Here is a 19,397-nt window from a genome sequence, read left to right as displayed (position 1 = left end):
CAAATACCTGGGGGGAAATAAGGCAAGATTTGCTTATACGTCAAGAGCCCGCACAAGGGAGCAACATCAAGAGAAAGTAGGGCAGAGTGTCATATGGAGAAGAAAAAGCGCTATAATTAAATTCCCTCAGTAAATAGTGGATTTTAAGAGGTTCAAATGAGTTTTCCAAGGCCATGGTGAAGCGAAATTGCTTTTCGTTTGTCCTTCCTTGTTCCTTTTTAGGCCTCTTATGCTAAACAGGCCACACTGGATAAGTACGGTGTAACATATAGCATTTGTTGAATATACCCAATGAAATATGTCAAACTAGACTACAGTATGCAAGGAAAGCTTAAGTAAATTATTTGATGTTTTAGTGAAGTCTACACTATACATCAATTCAATTCTAATGAAAGCTAAAATCAATTTATTTTATTTGTAGCAATATCATAAAAACATCTCTACGTTGTTTTAAATTATTATAACTTGCAGTTAGAACACACATCCAAAAAAGTGTGGCAAAACTAGCAGCTCACCACATCTAAAATTGACCCAAACTTACAGCACTGTGAGTTTTTCTATAAATAATTGATAAAGAACAGACTGCTCTATCATGGGCTCTCCTTCAGCCTGGCCCATAATGAATCAATCTCACACAGCAAGACTAAAGAAAACAGAAGCCCTCAAAATCAGTTCACCTTAACTGCTGACAAACAATTTTCCCCAAGCCTATAAATCATATTGTTTCCAAAAATGTCTCTACTAAGCCTCTGTCCCTGAACGTGTGTTGAAAGTGTGAAATGAACTCACAGCGCACTAACAACAGTGTCAGGACTACCTGAACAAAACCCAAAGAACTCCTGACACTTGCTACTGAATACGGTTCCCATTGTCTGAATTCTTTCCAAGACTTCACAGTACCTGGTTGGGTCTTTAGTCTCGGAGAGGATCTCTAGCAGCTCGTCGTTGGACAGGAAGAAGAAGCGGGGGAAATACAGTCTTTTCTTCTCCAGGTATTCATTGAGACCCTTCAGAATGAGCTCCAGCAATTCGTTACTGTGTTTCATCTTGTCGAGCATCTTGTCAATCGCCACCACTGCCAGAACATGCTTGTCCTGAAAAAGAAACACAATGCAATACAAAGAATTCAGAAGTGCTTCAAATAATTCATAATCTTAGTCATATTTATTATTGTAATATATTAAATATATAAATAATATGGATTGTTTGTTGTTATTATTGGTATTGTTGTTGTTGTTAATTATTATTATTACTACTACTAAGGATAAGAAAAGATTAGAAAAAACAATACCAATAATATAAACAATCAATATTATTTTTATATTTAATATGTAATAATAATGTTTATTATTATTGACATTTGATAATGGAAAATGTAGGATAAATGTGGTGCTTGAAGCAGTTGCGGAGCTCCAAGTGGTTCCTGGGACATCTAGATGACCTTTATGATGTTTGGAAACCATCTTAAGTCTGTTTTAAAACCATATTTAAGATATAAATTAAATCTGAATCTTTTCACCAGACTTATAACAATAGCACACCTTCCCAGATGATGCAAGACGTATGCCGAGCAATACAATAGTTACCTTACCTTAAAGTGATAGTTCACCCAAAAATGAAAATTCTGTCATCATTAACTTGATCTTGTCACTTTAAACCTGTATGACTCTTTTTTCCGCAGGACAAAAAATAAGATGTTTTGAAGAATGATGTTAATTGTTAATGATGCAATGGTTTTGTCTACTGCATATAATAGAAGTGAATGGGTGCCGGTGCTGTTCTTTGAAATATTTTCTTTTGTGTTCTTAAGAAGAAAGTCATTCAGATTTAAAATGACAAGAGGGTAAGTAAATGATGACAGAATTTACATTTTTGGGAGAACTATCCCTTTAAAGCTTGCACCACCACTGATTTAGGCGGCACACCTATGCACATTTGACCATTGCTCTGCATGTCAGACAAATCTCTAAAAGAACTCCAAAGAAGCTCAGGAGGCTTAACCTAAAAATCACGGGCAATGATATAATACATACATACTAGTCCTTTCAAGTCACTTCACCCGTACGAATGCGATAATGAAAAGAGGGCTACAGCAGACTGTCATATTTCACCGGTTTCACAAAAGAGTTCATTTATAAAGGCGTCTCCCACCAGGAAAACTCATCCTGTCTTTTGCGTTCGGATTTTCAAAGAGTCCTCCAAAGGTTGTCTGAAGGCCCTGTCCTTCATTAGAGACGGAGGAAAGAACCGGACTCTCCCCTCCCCTTCCTCCACTCACAGATGCTGCTCACCTGTAAAGAGATAATAATTGCTTTTTCCCCTTTTCCGATTGCTATTGATTTTCTATTACCCACGGTGAGTTGACTTGGAGCGCTCACGGAGAGATTGAAGTTTAACGATCACTTTTAAATGACAAAAAGACCAGAGTTTCCTGACAGAGACTGGCAGAACTAATGAGGGGTTGTTAATAACCAAAGCCACCTCAAAATAGTCCCTCAAAAAGATACCATTGGATGACTGTCATGAAAGAGATAGAAGGGACGTCTTACGCCAGTTACTGTGTAATTATTCTCTCTTGCTGTCGAGTTAAATTACATTAAAGTGAGAATGTGAGTGCTGTCTGAATGTGCCTGAATAGAAGGCATCTGCCTTCATCTGCTTCCTTTCATAGGCTGCAGAAACACGCAGGTGGTTTACTGAACAGATTCACATACTGATTCACACACGAAGCAAATGGCGTATTCTCATAAATCTTTCAAAGGAATCGTTTCCTAAGGTATGTGATCACTCTCCCTATTACCGTGTTGAGCATAACACTGGACTCTGATATGCATCTCGACCAATGTTTCCCACACACACCACTGTTATTGCAAGCATGTCTTGAAGTGTTTACTTCGTGTGCTGATCAAACCAACTTTCCTACAAGGCAGCACCAGGCGATAGCACCTGCCTTCCAGCTGAAATAATAAATATACATTTGCGTTTCAAAGAAGAGACGTTTATGGCTTATGATGTGGGACGGAAATTATGGAGCTGTGTAGGACTTATTCAAAAAGAAAACATCCTGAAAAAAAACGTTCTATGAATTTAATTGCAAAATGTTTATCTCTTTTAGTGTCAAATGAGGAAAGTAAGAAATACATTAGAAAGAGTAAATAAAATCGGGGGGAGGAGGAGGGAAGCTATGTGGGTACCACAGATGAAGAGAGACACCTAGTGGGCTTCTGACGTTACAGCTCGATTTGTTCAACCACCACACAACAGAATCGCTTGAAATGTTTTCTTTTTTAATTTCATACACTAAGTTTATATTTGACATGTATGGTCAACTAGTCCTCAAGGGTTGGGACATTTGCTTTTCTCTTTACAGGAACAGTTTACCCAAAAATTTAATTCTGTCTCACTCAACTTTCCTCACGCTGGAGTTGTTCCAAATCTGCATAAATGTATTTGTAATGTTGAACACAAAATGAGATATTTTGAAGAATGTAGGAAAGCAAACAGCTTTGGGGCACTTTTACAATTGCAGTTGTAGTTCCAAATATCTTGTGTTCATCAGAACAGATTTGGTACAGAACAACCCGAAGATAAGACATTGACAGATTTTTTATTTTTGGGTGAACTGTCCCTTTAAGTCTGCCGAGGTTTTGCTTGAGGTTCGAACCCACAAAAACCCTGCTCGCCAACCTCATTTTCTGCACACTCTCCAATTTGAGTCCCTGCAGACAAAATCTATAATTCCTATTTGATGGCAGAGCTGGGCAACTTTTTTCCGTTTAGAGAAGGACAAAAGATATTGATGTCTCTTATAGCACAGAGGCTCAGGATGACAATTACACACCGAAGTGTGCCTGCAAGAGCGACTGTTTTCGGCTATGCGTCTGACAGCTTTATCTCATTTGTCATGAATGCACTTCTTTCACGCAAACATCTCCAAAGACACGTCAGGAGAAAAAGAAAAATGAACGCTGCATCTTATAACTTCTCAAAGGAGTTACAGTACTCTGTATTCTAGACACAAACAAACCAGATATCGTGTTTGCGGATGTGGGGCTATCGGGCTCACCAAGCTGACTTGTTTCATGGTGTCCCTCCAGGTTTTGTCCACGGCTGTAAAGCGATCTCTCTCAGTGGGCATCTGAGCCAATGTCTGGAGAACTAAATATGGGCTCAAGGTAAAGCCAGGTGCCCTGAACCTTCAACCACTCATCCAGAATTTCCTGCAGCAACAGCAGCTTACCCTCCCAGTCCCTGTAATACACACACATGTATATTCACATTAAATCCTAAGAAGATGATGTGTTTGTATCGTAAAAATATTGTAAAATTGTGCAATGTGATTGGGGCCATCCCACTACCAAGTATTTAACATTTGTATTTATACACTCTTATAAAATCTCTTTAAAATCCACAAAAAATCATAGACGCTCAAATGATGTTTTAATTACAAAGTTTGAGAGGAACCTAAGGATATAAATCAGCCCGATGTTCCATCAACAGTAATCACCTATCAGCCGAGCATGCAATCTCTACTTAATTATCTAGGCTGGTTCACCATCAGCAATCACCGTATCTACCCTATCAGCTCCAGCAAGCTCTATCATAAATAGACAAACAGTCTTACCTAAAGCTTCTTGCCAGATAAGCAGATAAGGTTCGGATTATACGGACTATTCCCAAGCTTCCCTGCCATCCCCGCCGCTCTGAGCGGCGTGCATCTAAGAGGAAGAATTCGGCATCGCTTCCACCGGCACGATGTCCACCTCATTCACCGGCATCATCATACGCTTTTGCGCTCCCCAAGATATCCGCATGCAGCAAGTGGACGATCCAGAGACACCACCGCGACTGCAGCTGACCGCCCCGGCCAGGCTGGCCGGCAAATCTCAGGAGCCCTGGCTCACCCATACCTCTCCAGCGTGAGGCTGCCTCCGTTGGGGACACAACCGCTGGTCTCTGGACCACAATTCTTCGGCGCCACCGCTAGCGCGAGCATGTCTCCGTTAGACGCACAAGCGGCCACCGTTAGATTCACTTTTCCCGCCCCGGGCTCTTGGCTCCCCAGCGCGAGGCTGCCTCCGCTGGGGACACAAGCGCTGGTCTCGGGACCACAATTATTTGACACTGTTGCCTCCGCTACCACGAGCCTATCTCCATTAGACGCACAAGCGGCCGCCATTAGATTCGCTTTTCCCGCCCCTGGATCTTGGCCCGTGGAGCCGGAATTGATTTCTAGCGTGAGGCTGCCTCCGTTAGAGTCACGGGCCTCGGTCCCGGGGCCTCATATCTTCAGAGCCGCTGCCAACACTAGCGCGAGCTTGTCTCGGCACAACGCGCAAACGGCTGCCATTCTCTCTCTTCAACAGGCCCGCCCCACATTTTCATTGGCCATAGCCCCTTCGATGCCAGCGCCTCCACACGCGCATGCGATGAAACCTCCACCAGTCTCCAGCAGCATCAGAGCGCAGATTTTGGCAGAAGTCCAGGCTGCTGGAGCCCGAAGCAGACCCCATGCCTATTCCTGTACCACCTTATCTGGAGTGGATCTTCCAGTGAATCACCCACTGCAAACGCTTCTCGATGCCTCTCTCAATTCCATAACTAAGGCAGTTTCCCCCAGGACCCTGCAATCATACCTCACAGCGTGGAGAAGCTTCAGATCGTTTCACCAGGCTTTCAGCATTCCCTTCCCAGAATTTTCTCTCCTCACAATTACCTCATACATCTCATTTCTCAACACTGCAAAAAACCTTCAGGCCAGCTCTATCAGAGGTTACCTCAGCGGACTCCAGTTCTTCCATAAATTGATTTTCAACTCCACGTCACCGGCCATAGCAAGCTCCCAAACATCAATGGTTATCCAAGGCATACGAAGATCCCAACCCGCCCGGCAGGACGCCAGGAGGCCCATTACCTTGGAGATTCTCACCAAATGCATCTCCACCCTCCGCAAGGGATATCACTCACATGTTGCTCGCACACTCGACGCCATGTTCACATTGGCGTTCTTCGGCTTTCTACGATGCTCAGAGATCACCACCACATCCAAATTCGACCCTTCAGTTCACCCCACCATGAAGGACCTCCAAGTGCTGGATTCGGAGACGATTTCTTACTCGATTAAGCAAAGTAAGACGGACCAGACCAGGAGAGGCCATTTCGTCTACGTTTTCAACATCCAGTCACCGATTCAGCCGTATCGAACCCTCCTAGCCTACCTTCGCTACAGACAACCCCAGTCAGCGGCCTTATCGGATCCCCTCTTTGTCGATGACTCTAATCGCCCGGCCTCACGCTTCTGGTTTCAGAAGCACCTCAAAGCCGTCCTGCTCCAATCTGGCATCCCAGCAGACAACTTTTCCCGTCACTCCGCATAGGCGCAGCTACCACAGCCGCCCAAAAGGGTCTATCCCAGCCGAAGATCCAATCCACAGCAAAATTTCCAGTGTTGTTTTGAGTTGTTTTTTTAGTGTTACTTTACCAGAGTTAAAAAGTGTTGATTTAGGTGTTAATTTGAATGATAACAGCACTCACGGTGTAAATAAAAGGTAAGAGTCAGTGTAATTACAGTGAGTTGATGTTAAATTACACTTTAGCGCGAGTACATCCAATTTCCGGTCATTGCGGATCACTTCCTTTTTGACTGATGGCGGACAACCACGAGGTGAAGGCAGTGCAAAAATAGGTAGGCTATAATACATTTTTAATAACTTCATTTTTTGTTTGTTTATTTAGTGTTCTCAACATTTCTTATGTACATTTTCAGCTCGCTATCGTTATTTTCAATCCGCAGACAACCGACCGAGAGCAGCGCAAAGGTAACAATAACGTTTTTTTAAGTTAATCATGATCAGTTTCAACATAACCTAGGGTTAGTAATATTTATTAATTGTTAGTGGGAGATCATGCATTTATTTCTGTGATCAACGTAAACGTTTTAATGAAATGAGATGCAACCCGTTTAGCCAGATCTCATGTGCTTTGCCATGGCCAAGAAACGCATACGTCTAATATGTCGTGCAGCGTTTTCACAGATATCTATACTTGTATATACCGAACTCCGTAAACACATGACGTGACTTTTGTTGGTCCTAGTTAATGTTATTTACGCGAATATCGTCGGGTTTCCCGCCCCTTCCCCAACAGTGCTATTTTTAAAAGCTAATACAACAGGAAACAGCTTTGAAAAAGCGCACTGTCATTTTATATATTTCCTTGTAATGATATTTAACTCTCGTGTGTTCTGACGAGCGCGCAGTTGATCTGCTATGGCGCAAGTTCTTCCGTTCACATTAACGGTGTATCTGAGACCTAACATGTTTTCGTACAGGGCTGATATGCACTTTTAAGCCTTTTTTGTGGTGCATTGGCGAAGACAAAACGCGTTGTTAAAAAAATTGATTGGTAGTATAATGTACTTTCAAGGCTTTTCCCTGACAGATAATTATCTAATAACAAAACTTTGTGAGGCGTTTTATTATAAACGAACAATTGCTGTACTTTTATAAAGTATCATCTGACGTTAACTGCAGCTACTCAATTACGCCACTGCGGCAGTGGCGGCTGGTGAAAAATATTCTCGGTGGGGCTGTGCCATACTTTTTTGTTTCCGTAACCATCGCAATAAAATTTAACACAAACTGCAGGACAGCAGTGCTCAGTGAAATAGTCAGTAATTATTTAATGCCAATATTAAAAAGTTGAGGCATTCGTACACAAAAACATAAACATCATGATGCACAAACACAAGCCTTTTATTTGCATTTAAACTGAACTTGTAAACAATTGACTATTTCTACATATAAGTAACATCTTTTGGAAAGGCTGTTGGTGCCATTGGTAGTAAATAGGCAACACAATATGCATGCTGTCAGAACAGAGTGGAAAGTGGACAATAACATTAAATTATTATAAAGTTTATAGGAATTCTTACACTGTATAAAGGATGTATAATATAGAAATGGATATCAAGTGGCTGAACTCAAACCTTTGACTGGAAGAATAGCATAAAGTATTTTATAATCAAACTAAATGTAACTAATTGTTAATGTGCTCCAGAACTGCAACAATTAATTGATACAAAACATATATACAGTAATATTAGCAACCACACTATTAACATTTTTTAGAGTACCATATATAACTGAATGATTTTTATGCTAAGGTCAACTATATACAAAGAAACGTGTGTGTGTGTGTGTGTGTGTGTGTGAAGCTACGGGAGAAGCCGCGCATATACTGCTTCCCTTTTTCGCTAGCCTGCTGTTTGATTGAGAGGTCAGGTTGATCTGGGCCCAGCTCTTTCACCCGAACTTTCTCCGACAAAGTTCTCCTCTCAAACGGATCTTGGAGGAGAGATTTCACCGAGTTAGGGTTGGGTCTTGGAGGAGTAACGTCCGCGCTCGCCATTGTCGTTTAGTAAAAATGGCGCCCCTAGAGCCCAGTCCTTATTCTATCAGGGCTTGGGGCGATAAAATGATCGCCCTTCTTGGATTCTATTTAAGAACGCTGATTGGCTAAATTTTATGTCATACATTCATATCTTAAATTAGCAATTGGCTTAACTGCTACATAGACCCGCCTCCTTTGGGCACTTTCTCTATCGCCCCAGAGCTGATGAAGCGGTCAGACAGGCAGAGGAAAGGTTGCAAATATGATTTTGTATCATATTTTACATGTATTACTGGGTGCATTCCATATTTAAAACACACAAATAATGACATACTGATGTTTTTCTCATTATTATTACTATTTTTGTTTTAATTTTTTAATTTTTTTTTTTTTTTGTGGCTTAAGGGGGGCGGCGCCCTAGCGTCATCACAGTGAGGCGCTGACTAAGCCCTAAGAGAATGAGAAAGCTTTTTTGTCAATTTTAACAATACACAAAACTATAGAGACACAATGTCACATGTGGTTTTCTTAATTTTACCGTTGTTATTGTGTTTGGAAATTAGTTTTTACTTTTTGTTTCAGTGATTTCGCCAACAAGATCCTCAACCCAAAGCACTTGCACTGACTATGAGGAGAGAGAACCAACAGTGCACATGGACCAGCAGTAAAGAAGCCTTGAATGCTGAAAAGGCAAAACCGGTATGTATTTCCAAATGGTAAATTTGCCATGTAAGCTTGGATAGTTGTTTTCTGATGATGTAAGTCATATGTATCTTGGGTAGCCTTGGGGTGTCAGCACATTTTTGGGGTGAAATGGTGGGTGATCAAATGTTTACTTTTTACAATAAATTAAAGAGGTTTGAACTTTTTATACTGTTTTTTTTATTAACAAACTTTGTGAATTAGTGAAGTTTCTTTTTATGTTATTTTGTTAAAATACAATATTTGTCTTTTCAGACTTGCACCAGTATTGAAGGCCATCTCAGTGAAAGGGAGGGCTGCCAGCCATACCTACTTGGATTAGGAAGATTCAAGGGCAGAATCGAGAAATTCTACTCTCAGAGCATCATCATGCATTTAAAGTACATAGAAACTATGAGTGAATTTATTAAAGCAAATGCTCTGAGGTTCTAAAGGTCTTTTGATCTACAGTGTCCATATGGGTCAGATGGTGAATATATTGTACCTTCATTTCTGTTAGTTTGAGATGTCATTTGTTAAAAATAAAAGATCAAACTGAAACTATGTTTGCTTTTCTTTTTGTACATGTATGTATCTTAATTATAGATAAATTCGATCTAGATGTAAATTACCTTAATCAGGACATTTTTAAACACTAAATTAGTGTACAATTACCTAACACAGTGTTAAACTATTGACACTAAGATTTCAATTTCAGCACTATTTTGGTGTAAAATTTGCCTTTTGAGAAAGTACAAATTACACTAGTGGTGTTAAATTTGAACACTCCGAGAGTTTTTATTTCACTGTGTAAGTATTAAAATTATAACACTTTTAAAAGTGTATATTTAACTCAATTTAGTGTGGACCTATATAAACCCCGAAAAAGTGTTGATTTTCACACTGCAGGTGAGAATTTAACACTTAGAAATTTGCTGTGTCCCTAGGCCGATGGTCATCAGAGGCTTTTAGAAGCTACATCCGGACGGACCTGTCGCTCCTCAGGGAAGCCCATCGAACACTCCTTTCCCGTATCATCTGATAGTCTCGGATGTTAGTTCAAACCTCAGCCACTTTGACGCATGACTACCTGAAGATCGCATCACCTTAGGACCAATCGACTCAAGCAGGTGTCGCATTCACAGTTACCAGTTGTCCAGCTTTGTCACCCGGGAAAGCCTCCGGAGGAGATGGTTCTCTCATCTGGGGCTCAGCTGAGCCAGTCTTCATTGCTGAAGGTGGCACCACCATACAGTTTGTTAACAAGGTAGCCAGCGCTTCCATCTCACGACGTTGTTCTAAAAGTCTCGAAGACTGCACCACTCGCCATGGAGACAGTATCGCAGCAGCAACCACCCCCGCATGGGCACGATCTTCCAACCAGTACTCTGCAGCACCAGCCACAACTTGCCATGGAGACAGTATTGCAGCAGCGACCTGCCCCGCAGGGGTCTGAGCCTCCAACAAGTGGTCTGTAGCAGCAGGAACCACCAGCAATGAAGCCAGTATCACAGCAGCGACCGCCCCCGCAGGGGCCCGAGCTTCCAACAAGTGCTCTGTAGCAGCAGGAACCACCAGCAATGAAGCCAGTACCGCAGTAGCGACCGACCCCGCAGGGGCCCGAGCTTCCAACAAGTGGCCTGTAGCAGCAGGAACCACCAGCAATGAAGCCAGTATCGCAGCAGCGACCGCCCCCGCAGGGGCCCGAGCTTCCAACAAGTGGTCTGTAGCAGCAGGAACCACCAGCATTGAAGGCAGTGTCGCAGCAGCGACCGCCCCCGCAGGGGCCCGAGCTTCCAACAAGTGCTCTGTAGCAGCAGGCACCACCAGCAATTAAGCCAGTATCGCAGCAGGGACCGCCCCCGCAGGGGCCCGAGCTTCCAACAAGTGCTCTGTAGCAGCAGGCACCACAAGCAATGAAGCCAGTATCGCAGCAGCGACCGCCCCCGCAGGGGCCCGAGCTTCCAACAAGTGCTCTGTAGCAGCAGGAACCACCAGCAATGAAGCCAGTATCGCAGCAGCGACCGCCCCCGCAGGGGCCCGAGCTTCCAACAAGTGCTCTGTAGCAGCAGGCACCACCAGCAATGAGGTTAGTATCGCAGCAGCGACCGCCCCCGCAGGGGCATGAGCTTCCAACAAGTGTTCTGTAGCAGCAGGCACCACCAACAATGAAGCCAGTATCGCAGCAGCGACCGCCCCCGCAGGGGCCCGAGCTTCCAACAAGTGCTCTGTAGCAGCAGGCACCACCAGCAATGAGGTTAGTATCGCAGCAGCGACCGCCCCCGCAGGGGCCCGAGCTTCCAACAAGTGCTCTGTAGCAGCAGACACTACTAGCAATGAGGTTAGTATCGCAGCAGCGACCGCCCCCGCAGGGGCCCGAGCTTCCAACAAGGGCTCTGTAGCAGCAGACACTACTAGCAATGAGGTTAGTATCGCAGCAGCGACCGCCCCCGCAGGGGCCCGAGCTTCCAACAAGTGCTCCGTAGCAGCAGTCACTACTAGCAATGAGGTTAGTATCACAGCAGCAACTGCCCCCGCAGGGGCCCGAGCTTCCAACTAGTGCTCGGTAGCAGCAGACACTACTAGCCATGAGGTCAGTATCGCAGCAGCGATAGCCCTAACAGGCCCTCATCCTTTCGTTTACTAAAATTCAGGTTGCACCTCCGTACCGCAAAGCATGGCATTTTTGGGGGGTGTATGCGTACTTCGGCGGTTGTCCAGCTCTATTTTGCATTTGGGGGGTGTGTTCTGGGCTCGAGCCGGTTCCGAGCCCGGAGCACTTGCTCTGAGCAGGGTAGAGTGCTCCGGGTTCGGATAGATCCGGCGAGCTCGGAGCGCACTCCCTGCACAACACGCCAAATACGCATAACCTTCATTCCCATGCTTTACCATCTATCCCAACGAGGAGCTGTTTATTGGCGAGGGCGAACTCGTGAATTGCCATTGCTTACCGTATCTCAGCCTCGAATGGCTTGATGAAGGGTGAGTGTAACCCAGATAATCCAGGCTACGAGTAAAAGTGTTTAGGATGTGTAAAAACATGGGAAAAGTAAGGAAAAAGAATAAGAGAGAGAAAAACGAGTGTTTTAGAAGAGAAAGTGTTTCATCCAATCATTGATCGTGCTGCATTGATTGACACTCCAACGAGCCAATGGTAGCAGCGCACTGAGATTCATTGCGCCCGCGGCGGTCAGAGACGTTGAGAGAGAGCGAGTCAGAGGATAGATATTGAAAAAGTAACTTGAATGCAATCAAAAGATTTTGTTTATGAGTGAAAGTGATAACTTTGAAGAGCTGACGACGAAGTGAGGAGACGGAACAGAGAATTGAGAATAAAAAACTGATGTAGATGCACGGAGCACCAAAATCACCGGGAATTATCTTATTGAACGAGATATGACATTTTTGCCTTGGTGAGTTGTTTTTTCATATATTGGCTTGACTTTTCACAAGAAAACTGTTGCAGACTTAGTTGAAAAATTAGTAATGTGATGTTAGCGTTCATATAGGCGCTTATGCATAGCGTGTGAGCTAGTGCTAATTTGCACGCTGGGCTAAAGCTAACCGCATGTGAAGATGCAAATGAGTCAATGACGAGTGATAATGTCATGTAGAAGTGTCAAGATATTGAGTCAATATGTTGTTTAAAATGTATATATGATGTTTGTTGATGAAAATGTTCGAATGGAAGATTAATTATTGTTTTGCCTTGTTTTTACAAGGCTGGTTTTTTTTGTTTCTTCCTTTTTTCATGTAGGTGTTCTTCTGAGAAATTGTGATCACCATCCTGGACACGTGAGACGCGTATGAGCGTATGTAAAAGGCGAGCCACCCACGGAGACAATTTGATTGTTGCGCTTTGATCTTGAATTAATCAAACTGGTATGAGAAATCTTTTGTTTTTGGACAAATAGGACTGAAACTTTGTTTTTTCCATATTTTTTCCTTGAGTTTTGGACAAGAGAGACATTGGATCTGAACTAATTGATTCTGAGGAGTCAACAAATCTTTTGATCTGAGTCATTTCAATCTGAACTGAAAATAACTGAATCAATTCAGTGAATCTTGAATATTTGATTCATTTTGCTGAAAAGACTTTCACATTTGGAGTTTTGAATTTATGATAATGTTTTGAGAACCTTGTTTATTTTTTCTCTCAATTTTGTTGGGTTACAGAAACTGAGTCTGTTTAGTTTTCAACAAGTTTATTTTATTATTTCATTTTATACAAAGTATTTGACAGTTGTTTTCAATTGATCTGATTTGTCTGAGTCTTGAGAATAACTTCCTGAAATACAAAACAAAGAGAGTTGATCATAAGCATTGTCATACATTGTATGTTCTGAATGAGTGTTGAAATTTAAATGCTTCAGACAAACTGCTACTGGGAAATTCAATGAACGCAAGATTTCAACCAGTAAAGAAAGTTCTGAGTTTTCACCTACCTGCTGTGTTGCCTCCCTCTCTCCAGTAGTCGTTCCTTACCTTCTGATCAGTGGCCCATATCGAACAATATTGAACCTTATGCAAGTATCAGACCTCACACGCGCTACATGAGCCTCTCATGGTCTGGGTCTTGACAATATGGTCATCCAGCTGCATCTGTACCTCATCCAATGAGGACAGAATGGAGGTCCCGGTTTCACGATATGGCAGGAGGGTAAACTCCATCCCGGCCCATTCACCGGCCATGCGCTCCATGGCCTTTTCGAGACCGTGTTCCTTGCTGGCTGATTCACTGATGGTTTCAAAGGCGGCGAGATGAGTCTCCAGATTGAGAGCAACAAACTTGCCCACACAGACGTCCTCTTCTGACGGCCTGAGGGGGAAGCCCACTACTGCAGACATGGCATCCCAATGGCGGTCACGGAGACCGGGGTTACACAACACCTGCCGAAACAAATTATCATCAATCAGTAAACCATTTTTTATTTATATTTATTATTATGTAATGCTTTAGCCTCCAGTAAGAGCGTAGTATTGTCAGCTCTGTTTTCAACTCAATTATTCCCAATAAGTAGTCTATACACATACTGATCAAATATTCCATAAAAAGTTTAGTCACCAAAATGAAAATCCTCATCAAGGTACCTGCATTAAAGGAATGTGCTCCTTAAAGGCCTCTACTGCCTTCACAGAGGTTGCGATCTGAAGAGTGTTGTGTGAGTCCTGGAAGCTTTTCTCAAGCTTGTACAAAGAACGGCTGTAGTTCCCGACATCAGCTTCTACTTTGTCTGGATTGACAGCTGCGAGTGGGCCGTCCACCCATTCATGGTGCTGCTTTTGAAACTCAGCCGCCATCTCATATAGCCGCAGGTACGGACCCAGACGGTCCTGAACCGTCTTGAGCTGTGGGTACTGAGAGACAGTCCAGCCAAAGGCCTCCTCTTCCTGGTTGAAGCCTCTGATCTGATGGATAAGAAAGTGAAGATGGAGTGATGATAGCTGCTATTGTCAGCAGCACTCTAACGCATCACTAACAAATGTGCTAAAAATAACCCACTGCAAACTTTCAAGGACTATATGGTTTCATATGCATCAAAAGCCACCAAAATTTTGTCCAAAGTCTGGACGTATTACGTTGTCCAAAGTTCAGTACCTTTTCTATATGAGAGTCCAGTTTAGAAATGAGGGCCTGGGCTTTCTTCAGGTATTTGCTGATCTCAGAGATGTTACCAAAGGTGGCCAATTTATATCATATATTATAATTTCATCTTGCTTGTATGCTGCACAATTTACACTACAGCAGAGGTGTACAACTGAATGTTTACTCAGAGTTCGATGTTCTTACACTAGTTCAATTATTTTGTATGTCTTTGAAATGTTTTTTCTTGAATACTTACATGTTAAAGAAAATAAATAAGCACTCTTTTCATTCAACAATGTGCCCATTATTATCATCAGTGATTAAGCAACTCAGACTTTTAAAAACACATTTTTAATGGATATCGTCTAATTATCGTTATCGTTATAATCGTCAAAAATATCTAGATTTAATTTTTTGTCCATATCGCCCATCCCTAGTACAAATCTGAAAATACTCTCTAGTGACTATCCATCTCAAGTTAGATAGCTAAGGCGGAGCATCTGTTAACTCCTCCCTTTCAACTGTCAGACTGCTGCCAGTTCCCTTTCAAAGTGCAACGCCTGTTTTTAGACAGCCATTCAAATCGAAGTGAAATAAAAAAGCCGCGCCCACTATTTATTCTCATTCTACATTTCGTTCCATTTGGAAATACGTCAGAATACAAAAATGTAAACGATCACAACTTCCAGTTCACAGGGTCTTAAGATGCACTTAACAATAGAGTTGTGCAATAAGAAGGTTTGTTTTGTCTGTAAACCATCGCCAAATTATTTTGTTGCCATGATGACATTGTCTGCATGTTTCCTATGTTTGGTTTGAGCAATCATTCTGTACAGTAAGTTTCTTGTGTTAAGAATTGAAATGGGTTTTATGGCCCACTGTGGGGTCTGCCATGCCTTGAGTCCATCCTGGAACTGTCCGGTCTTCTCCTTAATGATCTGACGGTGCTGATTAAAAACTGCCGGCATGCGTGCATGACTCTGGAAGGTCTCGCTGTTCAGCCGGGTATCTGTGAGCGAGAATGTGACATAATCCACCAAGAAACACAACCGGCTATTTGACTCCTGAAGCTTCAATTCCAGCAGAGGCATCTCCTTTGTTTCCACCTTCTCCACATATACCTACAAAACAAAAGACAAAGTGACATATAATCACTATACTCAAAATTGTCATAGGAACTAAACAAAGAAGGTTCATAAATACAGCGGATCAGTTTTACCTTAAGCTCCACAAGATCCTGTGTGTTTGATGGAGTTCTTAGGGCTTTCTTTGATATTTTATCATATTCCTCACACAACCTAGAGATCAATAACACCACACATTACCTGCCTGGAACATCAGGTTACTAAATGTTTTTTAAATGTTCTAAGCCTTACTTCTTATTGAACTCTCGATGATTCTGTAACATGTGATTGACCATTCTCTCCATAAGACCCTCCGCTCGCTTAACAAGAGCCCGGACCAGCTCATGAGAGTGAACTTCGAACATACCCAAACGCACCACCTGAAACAAAGGAAAGTTAATGTGTCTCATTCATTTAAGTCTTTATTAGTCTTTTAAGGAAGGGCTTTGTGAATGAGTACAGCTGATGTAAAGAACAACGAACCTTGACGGTGCTGTACCGGATCTCATGAGCTAACTGCTGGTAACGGGTCACCTCCATCATCAGCTCATGGAATGAGTGCTACTCTTGGAGGAACTGGGTCACATTCTCGTCAGCTTGCTGGGACACCAGCGGGGCATACTTATCATAGAGACGAATGTGCTCTGAGGGTCTGGTACTTTCTGTACGGATTACCTGCCTGACCTTCTGCTGCTGGGCCTTCAGGATCTCTGGCAGGACAATGGGTTTAAGGGTACTGTGTGTTTTTGGGTCAGGCTGGAATGAGAGAGTATAAATTGTGTAAGTACAGAAGCACAAATGGTATTTTAAAGGTATAATTTAACGCTGACTTCTTTACCATGTTAAACTTGCTGGCTTCTCAAGCTTCACATGGTCAAAAACTAGTTGGACGCATTACCTAGTATTTCTGTGCTTGATACACTCCCCCAAGGTTCGTGTAGGTTTCAGAAAGTTTGTTTCCGAACATGAACGACCCTTACATAAAACAACTTCTCTTAGTCCCTTATTGGGCAATTCTCCCAGAAAAGCATGCCCATGACAAGGCGAATGAAATTACCCGTCCACGCGTCAATTGACAGACAAAAGGAAACCCTGCTTATCATCAAGATTGGCAGCACTGCGTAAAGATTGGTTGCACCTTGGGCCTGCAACTGTAGCTTGTTACTCTTGCGATGAGGTGACGAAGTTGAGATGTGTTTGTTAATACTCTAAATACTCTTCGAAGAAACAAAGTATGCAATACTTGAGAAGTATGAGATTGGCAGAAATTGCGTGTTCAACCAGACCTTTAATAACCAATGTTTAAAGGCTGCTTGATTCAAAGGTCTAGTGTTTGAAATTTTGCAGAATCTAGTGGTGAGGTTGCGAATTGCAACTAACGGCTCACCCATCCATCCCTTTTAAAGCACTAAGATGGTTGCCACAGACAAAGATGTTGTCACATTTTAATTTCTTTGCCGAAGGAGATAACATATTTATGGAACTCGCTCTGTAAAGCAGCTTGTCTGTTTAGGGCTACTGTAGAAACAACATGGCAAATTCCATGCAAAGACAGAAATAGCTTTTTCTAAGGTAATAAAAACATAACGCTTCATTATTTAAGGTCTTTGTACACCTCTGAAGACATAGTTATGTATATTATATTACAATTCTGTTTTTAGATCCTCTAAAAAATGACACACAGCACCTTTAAGATATAACATTCATGTTGAATTATGTCATAAGAGCTCATTTCAATATTTAGCTGATATTAAACAGCTGGAGGTAACATTTTTGTCCCAAAAGTGTCATGAAGTATTATGCTTTGTAGAGTTGAGCCGGATACTCGGCTGAAACGAGTATCCGGTACGGATAAAGCATATTTGCCGAGTACAAGTATTATACGAGTAATGCGAGTTAATATCTTTGCTCGGATGGAATAAAAATCCTCATTGGGTAGCTGACTGTGTCTGCGTTCTGTGATAGGCTAGTCACAGCGCCCCTCCCTTACACATACAGATTTGCTGTGTCCCGCTCTGCCCACTCACTCACACACAGAACGCTGAGAAGAGAACAGCTCTCTTTCTCTCTCTGTCTCTCCCTCAGTCACTCAGGTTCGCGGGTCTTTTCCGTTAACGTTTAGGTTTTCTTGAGCTTCAGGTTTGTTTTTTATTTCGTTTTTTTTTTGCAGTACTTATTAACCAGTAGAGTTCTGGTAAACGTTGGGTTTGTTCAGACGTGGTGCTTGGTAGAACGCGACTAGCGTTGCGTCTCTGCCTGTCTGAGATTTTTTTTTCTTTTTTTAACCGTCTGCTGACTCTAACCAGTTTTTTGACTTCAAGCAAAAAAATAAAGTAAGTAAGTTAGTGGTTTAAAAACTATAGGCTATTACAAATTAATTAGCTACACACACACACACACACACACCTGGTGTGAAAAAAAAAGAACCAAAAAAAAAATCACTGATCATAAAAAAATTTTAAGTTAAAAAAAGAAAGTTATGTTTAGATGAAAACTCTTGTTCATTACATTTTTCTTCATAATTGCAACCACATGTGTTGTATTAATTGTTGCAAAACTTGTTCTGTATATAGTTCGTTTGTTATCGTGATCAAAACCATTGATCTGAAGCTCAATGCTGATGCTGTCATGTAAATAGTTTTCTAATCAGCAATAAATATAACAATTTCTGATCAACCCATAGCAATTGCATGATTAAAAATAACATACTGGTTAAAGCCCCGCCCCTTTCAAGACAACCCGACCACTTCCTGGTTAAACCCCGCCCAGTCCGAGTACAGATACAGATAATTCATATGGTTAACAGATACAGATACAGATAATGCTGTACTCGCTCATCCCTAATGCTTTGTCTTAACATCAGAAACAAGAAATTCTAATATACTAAAAAGTCTATTCAAACTGGGCAGAAAATTCTGAAAGTTATATTTTCATAGTACACCGAATAGTTTTATATATTTCAGATAAATGTTATCCCTCATAATAGGATTGTGAAAATAGCACCTATGAAACACACACAATATTGGCAAGATGTCACAAAAAATGTAAAAAATATGTTTACCGTTTCTGAATGCAGCAGCTGCGGCTCCACCCGAGGAATCAGACTTATGGATTTTAGCATCATGTTATAGACATTTACCAGGGCAACTTCAAAGTCTTCAAAATCAGGTACAAATTTAATAGTATTATCGTCCAGATCCAGCACCAGCTTTATGACAAAACCCAGATGATCACAGGTTCTCACAGAAAACTTCAGTAAGGAAAAAAGCATGTTACCTTCCAAGTTTTAAGGATTTATGAGGGTGTTAGCCTGTAAAAGATAATAGCATGCAACGATAGAGCAGATCTCACAGGGTCTTCGGCAATGAGTTGTGTGTAATCCTGAATGGATTCAAGTGCCAGGCTTTGAAGCTGGGAGGTCATGAGTGTGGCAACGCAGTTGTAAAAAGACCGGAGCCGAGTGACACTGGTTTTGCTGGAGACCAGTTTGCGCTTGATACCAAGATTATAAATTTGCTGCACTTCTGGTATCCACCTGTTTCATTGAAAAGAGACATAGTAACATTGTTTTTGTAGGATGCAGTTTGCTGATCTTGATTGTCTAAGCAAAAGGC

General features: G+C 42.0%; 2 protein-coding genes across 2 annotated transcripts in view; one reads left to right on the top strand and one right to left on the bottom strand.

The window, feature by feature from the left end:
• The window catches only part of LOC306898736 (dynein axonemal heavy chain 7-like), a gene marked incomplete at both ends in the record, with an annotated part of 101,709 nt that overhangs the window by 53,499 nt on the left and 28,813 nt on the right, over nucleotides 1-19,397 (bottom strand). The window contains 14 exon segments of the mRNA XM_079464478.1: nucleotides 901-1,094; nucleotides 4,067-4,145; nucleotides 4,147-4,251; nucleotides 12,024-12,054; nucleotides 13,626-13,962; nucleotides 14,164-14,481; nucleotides 14,672-14,762; nucleotides 15,539-15,780; nucleotides 15,879-15,957; nucleotides 16,036-16,163; nucleotides 16,267-16,344; nucleotides 16,348-16,539; nucleotides 18,845-19,033; nucleotides 19,135-19,318. Of these exon segments, the coding sequence (XP_079320604.1) occupies nucleotides 901-1,094; nucleotides 4,067-4,145; nucleotides 4,147-4,251; nucleotides 12,024-12,054; nucleotides 13,626-13,962; nucleotides 14,164-14,481; nucleotides 14,672-14,762; nucleotides 15,539-15,780; nucleotides 15,879-15,957; nucleotides 16,036-16,163; nucleotides 16,267-16,344; nucleotides 16,348-16,539; nucleotides 18,845-19,033; nucleotides 19,135-19,318 (2,247 nt within the window).
• LOC306898274 (uncharacterized protein) lies at nucleotides 4,609-9,630 on the top strand. Its single transcript, XM_079463617.1, has 4 exons — nucleotides 4,609-6,685; nucleotides 6,767-6,818; nucleotides 8,974-9,090; nucleotides 9,349-9,630. Exon 1 carries the CDS (start codon nucleotides 4,995-4,997, stop codon nucleotides 6,375-6,377), a length of 1,383 nt encoding a protein of 460 aa, XP_079319743.1. The 5' UTR covers nucleotides 4,609-4,994; the 3' UTR covers nucleotides 6,378-6,685; nucleotides 6,767-6,818; nucleotides 8,974-9,090; nucleotides 9,349-9,630.

The sequence above is a fragment of the Barbatula barbatula genome, assembly GCF_947034865.1.
Source record: "Barbatula barbatula genome assembly, chromosome: 9".
Classification (NCBI taxonomy): domain Eukaryota; kingdom Metazoa; phylum Chordata; class Actinopteri; order Cypriniformes; family Nemacheilidae; genus Barbatula; species Barbatula barbatula.
Note: the sequence above shows the minus strand (reverse complement) of the source record. Positions and strands in the feature narration are given on the sequence as shown.

Bases quoted from the DNA above. Each gene is read 5' to 3' on its own strand.
- LOC306898274 (XM_079463617.1), top strand. From the start codon at position 4,995: ATGTCTCCGTTAGACGCACAAGCGGCCACCGTTAGATTCACTTTTCCC.